This window comes from Siphateles boraxobius, unplaced genomic scaffold (genome assembly GCF_051911475.1).
Source record: "Siphateles boraxobius isolate OS27281-9 unplaced genomic scaffold, OSU_SipBor_1 5, whole genome shotgun sequence".
Classification (NCBI taxonomy): domain Eukaryota; kingdom Metazoa; phylum Chordata; class Actinopteri; order Cypriniformes; family Leuciscidae; genus Siphateles; species Siphateles boraxobius.
The window spans coordinates 11,330,001-11,345,952 of NW_027509141.1; the positions used below are offsets into that span (position 1 = coordinate 11,330,001).

Consider the following 15,952-nt stretch of genomic DNA (forward strand, 5'->3'; position numbering starts at 1 on the left):
CAAGATAGAGTTATGAATGTTAATTAATCTATTTTCATTTAGCAAGCCATCCTTCAAAATGACTGAGGGGGGCAAAGGTAATGGTATGAATCACCACACTTGAAAAACACAAGAGTACTAATTAACCAAGTGCTTTGAATGAGACAGTTGAATACATCAACACTCGACTTGGAAGAGGGAGTTGTGACCGCCAAGACAGCTGTTGAGTCCCTGAGCTCAGAACATCAGTGCATCGGGGTCTGTCTGCGAAACTGGCTAGAGTGGCTACGGTAATCTCCAGAAGGATCTCGGACAAGCCCCCAGTTGGCAGATGGGCTTTTCTTTTGACACTAACTCAGCTGAGCTGTGGAAATTCCCACACTGTGGTTGGAGTCGGTTTTGTGACAATAAGATATGCAGGGAAAAAACAAACTTCACCATAAGTACTTTCATGCATTCAGGATCATACTATTCTTGTTGGTCGTTCACAGGTAATCTGAGGCTTTAAACTCACATTTTTCAGCGCATGAAAGCGTCTATGGCTGTGATCCCTTAAATAGTCACTGAGAGACCTTTACATGTGGGAAATAGAAAGGCTGCAGAGTAGAAGGCTCAAGATACAGTAATTCGAACATGCTTCTCCACAGTTGTAACACCTATAGTGCAATGGAATTCATGCATTACACAGACCTTACACAAGCTTTTATGAATTAAGGGTATCTACAAAAATAATGTTTATACCTCTTTTTGGCCTAATATAAGATAAAGATCAATAAACAAGAAATGTGAAAGGATATAGCCCCACTGACAAGATCTACTGATGGAGTATATGGGGGGTGTGCAGTCTATGCGATTCTTCTGTGTCGATTCTTTTGTCCTCACTTTTTGAAAAGGAGTATTAAAGGGGTCATGAACTGGATTATTTTATTATTTTATAATGTGGCCTGGGGTGCCCTTATAACGTTGGTATGATTTTTACATCAAACATTGTCATAATTAAGAAATAAAAGGCATTCTTCCTAGCCTGATTTTAGCCTCTCATTTGAACACTCTGTTTGAAGGGGCGTGTCTGCTGTGAGACTTCAGTGTAAACGCCCACTGCTGTGATTGGCTGACATGTTTGCATATAAAATAGCTAGTATTACATGTGAAACTCTCGGAAACTGCTAAGTTTTTACTATTACAGCTATCGAGAAGATTAACAATTTTTTAAATGTATTGTTTAAAGCATTATATTTAAATCTATTCCATCACATGAAAGTTTGCAGTGATGAGCTGAGCAGGGGCCCGTTTCAATAAGGAGGTTCAACCAACTCTGAGTTAAAACTTGAACTCTGAGTTGACTTACCCTGAGATGGGAAACTGAGTTTTCGGTTTCAAAACAGCTGAAATGAGTAAGTTCAATCAACTCTAAGTTGACTGACTCGGAGTTAAGCGCGTGCACCACAACTATAAAAAGCCATTATCAATGGAGCACAGATATTATGAGTCACCATGGTAACAGCACCAGACAAAAAGAGGTCTGCATATTTCTCATCAGCAGTACGCAAACATTTTCTTTTTAAGCAACAGGGCAGCAGCGGCGATCGAGAGAGTTAGTTTGGGAGAAAATAGTTGCTTGAGTCAATGCGTAAGTTTACATTTTAATTAGGCTACTGTTATACAGTGTTGGGTGTAATTACCAAGTAATCTAAATACTGTAATTTAAATAAAGGGATTACTCTTAATTCTTCTGTAATATAAAGTAAAATATGATGTCATTGCATTAAATACTGCATAGACTATAGAACAATTCTGTATAAAACAACAATGGATTTAACATAACATTTTTTAAAGGTATATTTTTTATGTAACCTTCTCTCTCTACACACTTTGGTCAATTCAAGAATAATTCATGCAATTGTATATTGTTAATTTGAAAGCATTAAAAGTGCAGTTTATTGTCTCTTTTTGTATTGTTCAAGTGGTTGAGGTTGATATGGGATTTATAAAGTAATTAGTAATAAGTAGACCAATACTTTCTAGAGATAGTTATTATTACATTAATCTAATTACACTGTTGAAGATGTCATTTGTAGTTAGTAATTAATAACTATTTTAGAGTAACTTACCCAACTGTTATAATATCAGAGGTGAAACTGGAAGAACAGTATGTTATTCAACCTAATTTTAATTTTCATGTAGGTGCAATCCTTCAGGCATTAAAAGAAAATAGCAGCTGAAAAAATGAAATATAAAAACATAATTCAGTCAGGTATGGCTTGAGAATATCATGGATGTAGGCTACCTGACTTTACAAACATTTGACATATTAAATAACTAAATAGCATCCAGTGTCTTGCAGTGCAGCAGCATTTTTGACATAGGTCTAATTAACACAATTAAATGTTCATTCTCATTTGACTTCTACTCAGCCAAGAGAAAGAAGGAAGAGACTCCCAAAGATGGAGATGAAGATGAAGATGCTGAGGAGATGGAGATGCAGAGGAGATGCAGAGGAGATGGAGATGCAGAGGAGATGGAGAGGAGATGGAGATGCAGAGGAGATGGAGATGCAGAGGAGATGGAGATGCAGAGGAGATGGAGATGGAGAGGAGATGGAGATGCAGAGGAGATGGAGATGCAGAGGAGATGGAGATGGAGAGGAGATGGAGATGCAGAGGAGATGGAGATGGAGATGGAGATGCAGAGGAGATGGAGATGCAGAGGAGATGGAGATGCAGAGGAGATGGAGATGCAGATGCAGATGCAGAGGAGATGGAGATGGAGATGCAGAGGAGATGGAGATGGAGATGCAGAGGAGATGGAGATGGAGATGCAGAGGAGATGGAGATGGAGATGCAGAGGAGATGGAGATGGAGAGGAGATGGAGATGGAGATGCAGAGGAGATGGAGATGCAGAGGAGATGGAGATGCAGAGGGAGATGGAGATGGAGATGGAGATGCAGAGGAGATGGAGATGCAGATGCAGATGCAGAGGAGATGGAGATGCAGATGCAGAAGAGATGGAGATGCAGAGGAGATGGAGATGGAAAGGAGATGGAGATGCAGAGGAGATGGAGATGCAGATGCAGAGGAGATGGAGATGCAGAGGAGATGGAGATGCAGAGGAGATGGAGATGCAGAGGAGATGGAGATGGAGATGCAGAGGAGATGGAGATGGCCCTGAGCCTGAATGCTGGAAGGCCAATGGCTGAGGGAATTCCTGGAGGGACTTCATCAGAGCCAGTCACTCCCGAAGATTGAAGTACCTTCATAAAATGTAAGAGGTGTATGTGATTGTGATAACAATATGTGTTATTTTTTATATGGGGTGTTTTTGATATTTCCATATATTTTACTTTGGGTTGGGTTTTTTGTTGCTCCCAACAGATTCTGATGGTAATATCTGTCTTTTGGAGCCTCCTGTCCCAACAGAACCCCAGACAGTTGTAAGTAGCCTACTCAATACACCAGAAATTATGACAAATAGTATTATAAAATGTGCTCAACCAAATGCTCATCTTCACAGGACGATGGGGGATTAAGAAACAGTTTCTGCTGCCACAGAGAGGCCTACAGAGGAAATGTTAATATTATGTGTCTACACATCAAACAATCTACACATTCACATTTCTTCACATTATTGATGTGGAGTAGCCCATAGAAACTAAGTTTATATCTAAGTATAAACGGATATTCTTATCTCTCCCTCGTCCCCAGAGTGTGGAAGAACAGTAGGAGGAAGGTCCATCAACTTCTGGTGCACAGATGAAAACAGTTCAGTGATTTTCAGTGAATGCCACAGTTTAATTCTGTAGAATTTGTTTAGAGCTACATGATGTAACTCTAATCTACTGTATTTTTAGTTGCCAGTTAAGAAGTTATATAGACTTCATCTTATTAAAAAAATTGGGGGGAAAAACAGCAATGAATAAATGTACCGAAAAAATGAATGAGGTGTCTAAACACCGCTTCCTCTTTAAAAAAGGGGAGGAGACCGAAATAAACTCTGGGTTTACGGAAGTAAACCTGCTCCCGACCAGGTTAGGTTCACAGAGTAAGTTACCATGGTAACTGAAAACGGGCTTGACTTCAGAAACGGGCTTGACTTACCCTGCTTTCTCAGGTTTGACTTACCTCCCATTCTGAAACAGAAAACGATACTCGGTTACTAACGTAACCTCGGTTCTCTCTAGAGAGGGAACGAGTATTGCGTAAGTTTAGCTTACGCTACGGGAAAGATTCATCTTCTCGAGATACTGAAGCCAAAAAATTATCCTTAATTTTGTATAACTTGTCAACGCAGTGCAGCAGCTAGCAGACCTAGAGCAGGCCATCTCGCGTGCTCATTGGCTGCCCTGCGGGCAACTGCTGCAGCCTACCAGTGCGCCCGGCGTGACGTCACGCCCAATGAAGGGCGCCCGCGCCTTTATAGCGTCACAGCCCACCAGATAGGCGTGGCTTAGCGTATAAAATAGGGGCTGTAGGCTGAATTCTCTGGTTTTTTGACGACTGAAGCGAAGTCGCTCGTGGCGTGAGCACGGCCGGTTACGCAATACTCGTTCCCTCTCTAGAGAGAACCGAGGTTACGTTAGTAACCGAGTATCGTTCTCTTACGAGAGGTTCTCTCGTATTGCATAAGTTTAGCTTACGCTACGGGAACACTTTGTCAACGCCGTGCGCGCCAAGCATCCACATGAGACCCCGAGCTTAAGGGGAACCCCATAAGTGGAAAAAATAAGGTGGCCAGCCACGCGGGCCATCACTTGTACATAAGCACACATAGGGAATACAGAGCAGCGCGCCGGTCTGTATAGTCATATGGCACATACCCTACTTAGTGCAGCTCAACCAGGAGAGCTGAGTCATGAACGTGATCTGAGCAGGAGATCTGGGCAGAATACACCTCTTTTCAGACTGACAACAGTTTAGCCTGCAAGGCAGGAACTTCTAGGTTATAAAACCTGACAAAGGTAGACGGGGAGCTCCAGCCCGCCGCTACACATATGTCATGGATAGAAATTCCACTGGACCATGCCCACGACGAGGCCACGCCTCTCGTGGAATGAGCCCTGATGCCCAGAGGGCATTGCAGGCCTTTTGACGCGTAAGCTGCCGCTATAGCGTCCACTATCCATCTGGACAGGCTCTGTTTCGAGGAGGCAAGCCCCTTGGCGCGCCCACCAAACGAAACGAAAAGCTGTTCCGAACGCCTGAAGGAGGCGGAGCGCGTAATGTAAAACCTCAGCGCTCTGACAGGGCAAAGGAGATTCACATCACTTTCGCTGTCAGATGCTGGGAGAGCTGACAGCGAAATAACTTGCGCTCTGAATGGAGTGCCCATCACTTTAGGGACATAACCATGTCTAGGTCTGAGGATGACTTTAGAGTCATTTGGTCCGAACTCAAGACACGACGCGCTGATAGACAGCGCGTGCAGATCCCCTACACGTTTTACTGACGACAGTGCAGTCAGAAAAACGGCTTTTAGTGATAGATATTTCAACTCCACGGAGTCTAGTGGTTCAAATGGAAAAGCTTTCAGGGCCTCGAGGACCAGTGAAAGATCCCACATGGGAACCGACGGGGGGCGCGGCGGATTCATCCTTCTAGCTCCTCTAAGGAAGCGGATGACCAACTCATGTCTTCCCAGTGACTGGCCGTGCGTCGATTCCGCGAATGCTGCTACGGCCGCCACGTAAACTTTGAGCGTGGATGGGGATCTTCCCTTATCCAACAGCTCTTGTAGGAAAGTGAGCAGATGCGCCACCCCGCATGTCCGCGGGTCCAGACCTCTGTCGGTGCACCATCCAGAGAACACCGACCATTTAGACGCGTAGATCCTTCTCGTGGAAGGGGCTCTAGACTGCGTGATCGTGTTCATCACTCCTTCTGGCAGGGCAACGAGTACCCGTTGATCAACCATGCATGCAGAGACCAGCGCTCTGGATGGGGATGCCAGATCGTGCCGCGAGCTTGAGAGAGGAGATCTGCCCTCACCGGAATCGGCCACGGAGCTGTATGTGACAGCCGTGCCAGTTCCAGGGAACCAAGTCTGATTCTCCCAACGCGGGGCTATTAGGAGCACCGAGTGGCGCGTTTCCCTGATCCTCTTGATCACCTGTGGCAACAGAGAGACCGGAGGGAAAGCATATAGCGGGAGGCTGGGCCAAACCTGGGCCAGCGCGTCCTCGTCCTTCGAGAAGAACATCGGGCATTGAGCGTTGTCTTTTGACGCAAACAGGTCGACTTCCGCTCTGCCGAATAGGCGCCACAGTTTCTGGACCGTTTGGGGGTGCAGGGACCATTCCCCTGGGGGAACATTGTCCCTGGACAGTCTGTCTGGGCCGTCGTTCAAATGGCCAGGCACATGCGCCGCCCTCAGCGAGCGCAGGTTCGTCTGTGACCAAATAAGGAGGCGTTCCGTCAGATTGCAGAGATTTCTGGATCTGACACCGCCCTGACGATTTACATAGGATACCACAGATGTGCTGTCCGAGCGGCAAGAACATGCTGGTCCTGTATAAACGGGAGGAAGCACTTCAGCGCGTTCTCGACCGCTATCATTTCCAGACAGTTTATGTGAAAACCCTTCTCCTGGTCTGACCACTGGCCAAAGGCCGGTCTGCCCTCGAACAGCGCGCCCCAACCCGAGTTGGACGCGTCTGTCGAGATGACCTTCCGATAAGAGATGGTTCCCATAATTACTCCATGCTGGTACCAATCGGCCACTAACCAGGGCTGCAGAGCTGTTATGCAGGTCTGAGTCACTCTGATTTTCCAGCCAGACACCCAGGCTCGGCGAGGCGCGCGAGCGTTCAACCAGCGTTGGAGCGGGCGCATGCGCAGTAGGCCCAGCTGGAGCACCGCTGCAGCTGATGCCATACAGCCCAACATCCTTTGAAATGTTTTCAAAGGGAGAAAGCTGCCCTTCTGGAAAGATGCGGCTAGGTGGCGAACACGGCGCGCGCGCTGTGTCGATAAACGAGCCGTCATGGTCACCGAGTCCAGTTCTATTCCTAAAAAGGAAATTGACTGGCTGGGCAGTAATGAGCTCTTGGTCCAGTTGACCGTGAGACCCAAGCTTTCCAGATGACGTAGAAGCACTGTTCTGTGAGATAGTAGTTCTGTCTCTGACTGTGCCAATATCAGCCAATCGCCCAGATAGTTCATTATGCGCAGCCCCTGACTTCTCAGGGGGGCGAGCGCCGCGTCCATGCACTTTGTAAATGTACGGGGTGCTAGGGACAGGCCGAACGGCAGGACGGTGTATTGATATGCCTGACCGTCGAAGGCGAATCTCAAAAATTGCCTGTGACGGGGTACTATCTGAATCTGAAAATAGGCATCCTTCAGATCTAGAGAAATAAACCAGTCCCTCGGGCGAACGTGCGCGAGGATTTTTCTGGTCGTAAGCATTTTGAACGGTCTTTTTACAAGCACTTTGTTCAAATATCTCAGATCTAGGATAGGTCTGAAGGCTCCGTCCTTCTTGGGTACGAGAAAATATCGGCTGTAAAAGCCTGACTCGCTCAGAGAAGGCGGCACCTTTTCTATAGCCCCTTTGCACAGCAGCTTTGCTATTTCTGCGTGAAGTAGGTGTGCTACTTCCGCATTCACTATCGTCGCGGCCCGGGCTTGAAAGCGCGGAGGACGGCGAACGAATTTAAGTGCATAGCCCTGCTTTATTGTGCTCAACACCCATTCTGAAATCCCTGGGATAGTTTCCCACGCAGCTATGTGAGCCGCCAGGGGGCGAATGGCCTCCGGGTTCAGACCGCCGCCATTTGCGGGCTTGTGAAACTGAACCGGAGCCGTGGGCAATGGCCGCTCGCTGACAGCCGAGACCGGCTGACTTATGTGAGATGTCCCGATCATAAGGGATGGGGAACATACTTTTGCCACACTTTGACGCGCGAGCACACTCTGGGCGGGAGAGCTCTCTGTAAGCGTGAGCGCGCGCACGCGGGCACGAGACTTACAACTGTATCTGACGCCCCGATCATAGTAGATGGGGAGCGTTTTATTAACGCCCTGTGTTTCGTGATAACACTTAAACGCACAGGCGGGACCCGGGGGAAGGTTTGTGTTAGCAAGTGTGAGCGCTCTCTGGCGGGCACGACACTTACGTTCATAAGCTTCTTTGATCGTGTAACAGAGCGGGCAGATAGTGGGCACAGACCTGTGGACACATTTCTTACATTCAACACTCGAGCGGCTTTTCTGCGCTTTATGAGAGTGTGCTCTGTGAGTGACACGGGATTTTGAGTGCTTATGTGTAGGGGTGAACACTGGGGCGTGGGCACATTCACTACACTTAAAACACTGACGGCGTGAGCTGGACCAGACATTATACTCTTTTTGAGATTTCTCTGGGTCGCCGTGAAAACGGCGTTTGTTTGCAGGCGAGAGGGTGAATAAACCGGCTCGTTGGCTGCTAGTTGAACCACTGCAGTAGCCTGTTCGAAGGGGACTGACAGGGAAATGAACTTTGACGGCGGTCCGGCCGCAGCGGGACACGCGCGTCTTTTCTCTCCCGCTGTTAGGAGGGCTTCGCGTGCTCAGACTTCAGCGTGAGCCTTTGCCGAGGCCCTCTGGGGGGCGGCGGTCTGCGACGGCTGTCTGAGCGCGATCTAGGGCGGCCGCCCTGACGTCGCTGCGAAGGCTGATGCTGAGGCTGTGCTGGACGCTGGGTGCTGGTTCGCACAGGAGGCTGGCTTTGTCTCTCGCGAGAGCGGCCTGTGGCGGAACTCGAGCGTCGCGGCAGGAAGAGGTTCATGGCCTGCGTGGTCTTTTGCACCATAGAGAAGCGGTCAACAATCCCGTTCACCGCTGGGCGGAAGAGACCAGTGGGGGAAAGCGGCGCGTTCAGAAAGGTGGCTCGCTCAGTTTCCCTCATATCCGCGAGCGTTAACCAGTCACGGTTAACATGGTTAAATGCCTCTCCGTCACGGTTAACGCGGCCATGGCTCGTCCGATGGCCTGGGCTGCAGCTTTGATGGCGCGGAGAGAAAGATCCGTCGCGCTTCTCAAATCCGTAACCGCAGCTGGGTCCCGGCCCTTCTCATCCCATTCACGGAGGAGGTCGGCTTGCAGGATCTGAAGCACAGCCATCGAGTGTAGAGCAGACGCGGCCTGGCCGGAGGCGGCATAAGCGCGGCCGACCAAGGCGGAAGTGGCTCTGCAGGCTTTAGACGGGAGGGCTGACCGTGACCGCCATCTCGCGGAGGGCGGGCAAAGGTGCGCTGCGACCGCCTCTTCCACAGGGGGAATCGCTGTGTACCCTTTCTCGGCGGCGCCGTCCACTCGGGAGAGCGACGCGGAGGCCTGTGACTGAAGTCTAGCAGAAAAAGGTGAATTCCACGACTTCGTCAGCTCCGCATGAAGTTCCGGCAGGAATGGAGCGGGCCTGGTTTCTGAAACTGCGCGGCGGCGACTTTGAAGGAAGCAGCCGTCGAGCCTGTTCGGCGCGGGTTCCTTCGGCAGCGACCACTCGAGCCCGAGACGGTCGACAGCTTGCGTCAGCAGGCGCATAAGTTCCGCGTCAGCTCCAGCGCGGGTACGGGCGGATTCCTGGATTGACGAGGAGGCGGAGTGAAGCGACCATTCCTCGCTGTCTGATGCCAGGATAGAGCAGCAGTCTTTTGTGGCGTGTCCCACGGACTCATCCTCCGAAGTGACGGCAGTGAGGCTCGCAAGCGGCAGCTGCGCGTCAGTGAGGAGAGGTGGGGAAGGCGAGAGCGAGGCTCGAGGGAGGTTCTCCGGCGAGTGCGTCGCTGTGGCCACAGGTTCCGGCTGTCTCAGGGAACGGCGCTTCTTTCTGCGCGGTCCCACAGGGGGCGGAGTGACTGCTGTGGTGTTGAACGCTTCGAGTTGAGCCCGCAGGGTCGACAGCGGAAGCTCCTCACAGAGCTCGCAGCCCCCGGACGCGAGGGCGAGCTCTGCGTGTTCCAGGCCCAGGCAGAGAGCGCAGATCAGGTGGCGGTCTCCCGCGCTGAGCGGGGCTTTACACGAGCCGCAGGAAGTGCGAGGCATCTTTAAAAAGACGCTCGCTGCTCTTTTAGAATGATTTGCAAAAAGGATACGTCGCCGGATAGCGTAGCTCGCACGGATGGCTGAAGGTGGCGAAGACGGCCGGCTTCCTCAGCGCTGTCCTAAGCTGGCTGTTCGCTGTTCGACGGCGGCGGTGGCTTCTCTCAAATCCAGCGATGCGAAGAGCTCGCTGAATAGTCGAAAAATCAGAGAATTCAGCCTACAGCCCCTATTTTATACGCTAAGCCACGCCTATCTGGTGGGCTGTGACGCTATAAAGGCGCGGGCGCCCTTCATTGGGCGTGACGTCACGCCGGGCGCACTGGTAGGCTGCAGCAGTTGCCCGCAGGGCAGCCAATGAGCACGCGAGATGGCCTGCTCTAGGTCTGCTAGCTGCTGCACTGCGTTGACAAGTTATACAAAATTAAGGATAATTTTTTGGCTTCAGTATCTCGAGAAGATGAATCTTTCCCGTAGCGTAAGCTAAACTTACGCAATACGAGAGAACCTCTCCTAAGAGAACCCAGAGTTTCCCTCATTTCAGGGTTAACATACTCAGAGTTTTCACTTAACCTCCTTTCTGAAACAGGCCCCAGATGACATACAGTCTGGTGATCGCGTGAATAAAGATCTCATTATTGCAACGCAGTTTTTGCACACTCACGAATGCTTTTTCACCAAATAACAATGCAAACACGACGTAAATACAGGTAGAGCTTCGTTGTGCAGTGTAACAGCGTCATTGATTTCATAACGAGATTTGCGTGCTGTGTGATTGATTGACTGACAGCTTGGGCGATTAGAAAGGGAGCGTTCTTTGGTCGCTTTCTTTCTATAACTCAATCACAGTTTTAATATTATTTCATCTTAAGAGAAATGATGTGAAGTTGATCTTTTAGTCACTGATGCATAAACAGTATTGAATGATTTTGAGAGAAAGATAATACTGAACTTGAATAATTACACATCAGAAATCACTGCTCACAGATCAGGCATTAAAATAAACATGGTTACTTACATGTTTGTGGCGTTGCTGGCAGAGCAGAGCCTGTGTTGGAAATTGTGACTGATTTTCTGTTGATTTAATAAAGCTTAACCATGCATTCCTAATATAGGAATCCGAAGGAAGCTTATGCAGCAACGGTCTTCTTCCACGACCTGGTACTGCACAATATTTTGTAAATGTTTATAGTTTGGTAGCTCGATCCAGTTTAGCAAAATTACCTCGTCGTAGGCCTATGTTAGCATGTAATGCGCGAGTCGGTGGGCGGGGCTAAACAGGCCGTGTTGAAGTAGGCGTTGATCTTCTTTTGCAGAGGAGGGGTTTTATCCTCTTTGACGTCATAGATCCCCACTTTGAAAAACCTGTCGTTCGCTGAGCCTGGTGTCAATAAAAACTTTTATTGGACTAACAAGGAAGTTTTCAGTTCTGAAACTTACAGGATATTCTTATAGTATGAAGACCTCCTGTATGTCAAAAGCTCAAGGAAAATTTGATTTCTCAGTTCATCACCCCTTCAAAACAAAGTAGTGTCCTGACCAAATGTTAATGCATCCCTTTACTGTATGAACCTTATTACTAGCATAATATTATCTTACTTAATATATCCTATCCTGTAAAGAGCTGACCTGTTGTTACATTTCTGTACTGGGGGAGTATTCACTGTCATAAAAATACTACACAGTATAATCAATGGACCTGTCTAAACTGTAAGTGTCTGCATAGAAAATGCCTTCATTTGACAGACATTCCATTTTTGGGGGTGTTCTGTTCATTTTAGACAACTATAGAGCGTTGCTCTATTTTTGTAGACCAACCTGGAAGTTGGCAATACCCTTGTTCACTTGACAAAAACAAAACAGAATTTTTCCATTGGCTTTTGAATTATTGCAGTAAATACTCTATGTGACCAACAAAGGTTGTTCATCATAATAATCTCAAAAGTGAACACTTCAAAATCTTGAAGCCTAAATACAATAGCCAGAAGTAAAAGGCTAAACGTAGGCTATAAACAAACTACACCATAGTTGCCTGTCTTCAATGTCACCATCTCTAAGTTTCTAACTCTTCCAGTCTTTATCTAAAAACATTTTCCCTTAAAGTTTGAGTTAAAATAGTTTGCAAAAGCACAATTATAGACAGAATGAGTATACCTATTCGGTAGGATGAGTCCCACTTAGCCACTTTTCCAAGAGAAGTAAAAGCTTAAAAAAAAAAAAATTTCATAAGGGGTATTACTGATATATTTTATGTCAAGTCACCTTTATTTATATAGCGCTTTTTACAATACAGATTGTTTCAAAGCAGCTTTACAGAGATAACAGGAAAATAATGTTGTAATAAACATATTGTCAAAGATAAATGTTAACCACAGAACTTATTTCAAGCATTTAATCAAAAACCCATGGCCGTAGTGCTCTATAAAGCCTGAAATATAAATTACACAACTGCGTGTTATGGGCCAATGCATGGTAGCAAACAAGTAACAAACTTCAGTACTCAAAAGAGCAATTAAGTTGCATTGAAATGTTTCTGACATTAAATCGGAATGTGTTATTATCAGGTAAGTTGCTAAAAGTTTGACCTGAAAAAGAAGAAAGTCAAGAAACATTAAATAGCATTTATGCTAATTCCTGCTATAGTGCATCTTGTGCAACAACACACAAGGCCGAGCTTGCATATGTATCTGCATTCTTTTACCTGCGTAAAATCTGTTTCAGCCATTTGTAGGTTGACCTAAAGAGAACACGGTGTGCTTCCACAACATTTGTTTGCATAATCCAACATGTCAAAATCTTACCATTGCCGTGAGTTCGGGGTGGAACTACCTTTCGGACAAATCAAAACAGACAGGGGTCGTGGTCAAAGGGCCAGTAGGAACGTTTTGTAAATGTGTTTGGAAAATTTTTGCGATTCTGTTTGGTGCTACTTGCTCACAATTATACACAAAGTTCACACAAACAACAATTTTCAACTCTTATTTTCAAATTAGTTTTACTTTATGCAACTGAACAGCAATTCAATGTGCTACCAAGTGCACTTATATATCCTGTCCCCTAATACATAATACTGCAGTAAAGTAGAATAATTAAATGCAAACAACAGTGCAGCAACTTTGCGACCTTCAGTAATTAAATCTCTGTCATTATGATAGCACCTTAACTGAGGACAGCAATACTGTTGACCACTAACAAAACAGCTTGGCCAAGGCAAAAAATATTGAAAGCAGTTAAATCAAAACTCACTTCAAGTGTCAGCTGTTGACATTTTCATTTCTTTGATTCAAGAATCACACTGACGTGTCAACACGTGTTTCAATCTCAATGCTTCTCTCTGCTGTTGCTAAGTAACACCATCACAATCTTTCTTTCTTTTTTTGTGAGAGAAAATGGAAGAAACAAGGAGTTTTACAGTGTAGTTTTTAGTTTTCAAGAATGACCTCAGGTTAGATCAAAACAGGACAAGGTTATGCTCTGAAATCTCATGTGTGACTGTGTGGAATGACATGGAGTGTCATGCTGTGGATTATGTGTGTGTGTGTAAGGTACCTTGTGTTAAGAAACCCTCAGGAGAAAGAAGCAAAAGTAAGAGAGGTCAGACGCAGCTCAATGACAATGAGATTCGCAAATAGAATGCTGGAGTCTGTTTAGATGTTTTAAGCCTTTTATTGCTATTAAAAAACATTCTCCTGAATGAAAATCCAGGCAAAAATAATATTTGGCATTGTGACATGATGGTAAGTTGGGCAAAATTACCTGAACTGGCCTGTTGAATATGTGTCAGGTTATCGCTGTTTTCAGAGGGAAATAAATAGCTGGCTGTCAGAACACTGTCACTACAATTTCTCTAAGAAAAAAAAAAAAATATATATATATATAATACTAATAATAAAAATATTGGCAACAGTCACAGAGCTCCCCAAAAACACACCAAAATAACACAATGTTGGTTGTGAGAAGTGTTGGCACAGCGTAGTTTGAGCTGGCACATCCAGGTCACTTTTACTAAAACACTACATGAACATTTACTGTATCCTAATTTAGATCCAAAGCAAAGCTCTGTAATTAGCACTTATTACAGTACTTTCATAAAAGGTTATTCTGTTCATAAAATCGCTGATACATTGGTAATGTCATGGTTAAAACAAACTTTAAATTAGGTGTAAACACAGACATTTTAATAAAATAAATAGCACAAATAGACATTTTAATAAAATAAATAGCACAAATTAATTCAAGTATCTTAAAGATGCAGCCATCCGAGTTTTAGCACACTGAACTTATAAACAATTTATCAAACATACTCTACCGGCAGCAATATTGGAAATCCCTCTTATCAACGCTGCAAAGAAACACATCAGACAGCTCAGACGCTGAGGTTCATGTTTGCATCTACACAGTATGGCTCATAAAAGTTATCTAAAAGAGACTTATGTCCCTTAACTTGATAGGTGATTTCAGCATTAAATTCGAAACAGGCAACTATAGTCTAGAATAACAGAGCATTAACTCCAAACAGTAAGCATTTTTAATTCCTAACCTATAAAAGACCTAACTAGACCCTAGAAATAACCTCTAACAAAAACCCTGACCCCAAATCTACTACTAACCATTTAACTCTCTTTCCGTTTATTAATCAGTTTTAGGGGGGCTTTCACACTGGACATATTCAGTTTGCGCTATTTTAAAATCTTTGTTCTACAATTGTTTCCTGCACCGTGCCAAAAAAATAAATAAAAAATACTTAGTATGTGAGCTTGTCAATTTCATGAGATGCAACTTTGTATTGTGTTGTTTTTTTCTGACAGCATTACATTTACACATTACATTTATGATCATTTTTAATACATAAATTAAACTGATTAGCAAATCAAATGAAATGTACACAAGGTTGCAAAGGTTGCACAGTGGAAAGCAAATTCCTGATTTTAAACTCACATCTTTGGCCACTGCAACACATCATCATGTTGCTTTGTGTGTGTGTGTTTTGTGTGTGTTTGTGTGTGTGTGTGTGTGTGTGTGTGTGTGTGTGTGTGTGTGTGTGTGTGTGTGTGTGTGTGTGTGTGTGTGTGTGTGTGTGTCTATCGCCATAAATTAAAGTCATTTCACATATCTGTTGGGAACCTATGTGAACGGCCCTGTGTTGTAATTTAAATTCTGAGCAGAACGAAACGTTTACTAAATTATGTAAATTATAAATTGAATATTAAGAAAATTACATCATGTTCGGGAAAAACAGAGTTAAAGTACCACTATTGTCAAAGCAAAAAAAAAAAAAAAGGTTACCATGACCTTTTCTGATGTCCATGACACTAAAACATTCCCTGGAATCCATGTAATAAATTGTACAGTCTTGTAAAGATGATGAACATAATTTATTTACAAGCATCCTAAGGGAGATAGCAATGCAGCAAAAAAAATTTCATTTTCATTTTTTCCTTTTTCTTTTTTTTTTTTACAGCAGAAGGGAGGCAGAGAACTGTCGATCATATGCATTGGATGCATTACCAAAGCAGGCAGGCAAATCCACTTAAATACGCTCCAGGAATTTGCGGAGGTCCCAGGCATTATGCCCTTCTCACAGAGGTCTGAATGTGTTCTCCCCCATCAGGAGTCCAGCAGCCATCAGAAGTGGCCCATCCTTGTGGTAAAGACGCTGCGGGGGCGAGTCGAGGACGCCGAGCGGCCGAAGCTAGAAGACGGCCACTTGATGATGAACTGGGAAGTGACTGGCAGCAGATACCTGCACAGACGGAGAGAGGAATCAGAAATAGAGGTTGGATGCCAAACTCAAAGGCAGGATTAGAGGCACAAAGGTCACCTAAAGAGATCAGGCTCTCTCTCGGCTCTCCAGCTGATGCTTTAGATTCCCGTCTCCTCCGCTGACCCTCACGTTTACACTGTGCCGTTTTTAATAATGAGTGACACAAGTGGCTGAACGGGACTTGTTTTAACAGAT

At 45.5% G+C, this 15,952-nt stretch overlaps 1 protein-coding gene across 1 annotated transcript in view; it reads right to left on the reverse strand.

The window, feature by feature from the left end:
* Positions 1–14,757: 14,757 nt before the first annotated feature.
* The window catches only part of ttll7 (tubulin tyrosine ligase-like family, member 7), a 172,684-nt gene continuing 171,489 nt past the window's right edge, over positions 14,758–15,952 (reverse strand). Inside the window, exon 21 of the mRNA XM_077202804.1 lies at positions 14,758–15,736. Within this exon, the coding sequence (XP_077058919.1) occupies positions 15,619–15,736 (118 nt within the window). The 3' untranslated portion in view covers positions 14,758–15,618. The remainder of the gene's footprint in view (positions 15,737–15,952) is intronic.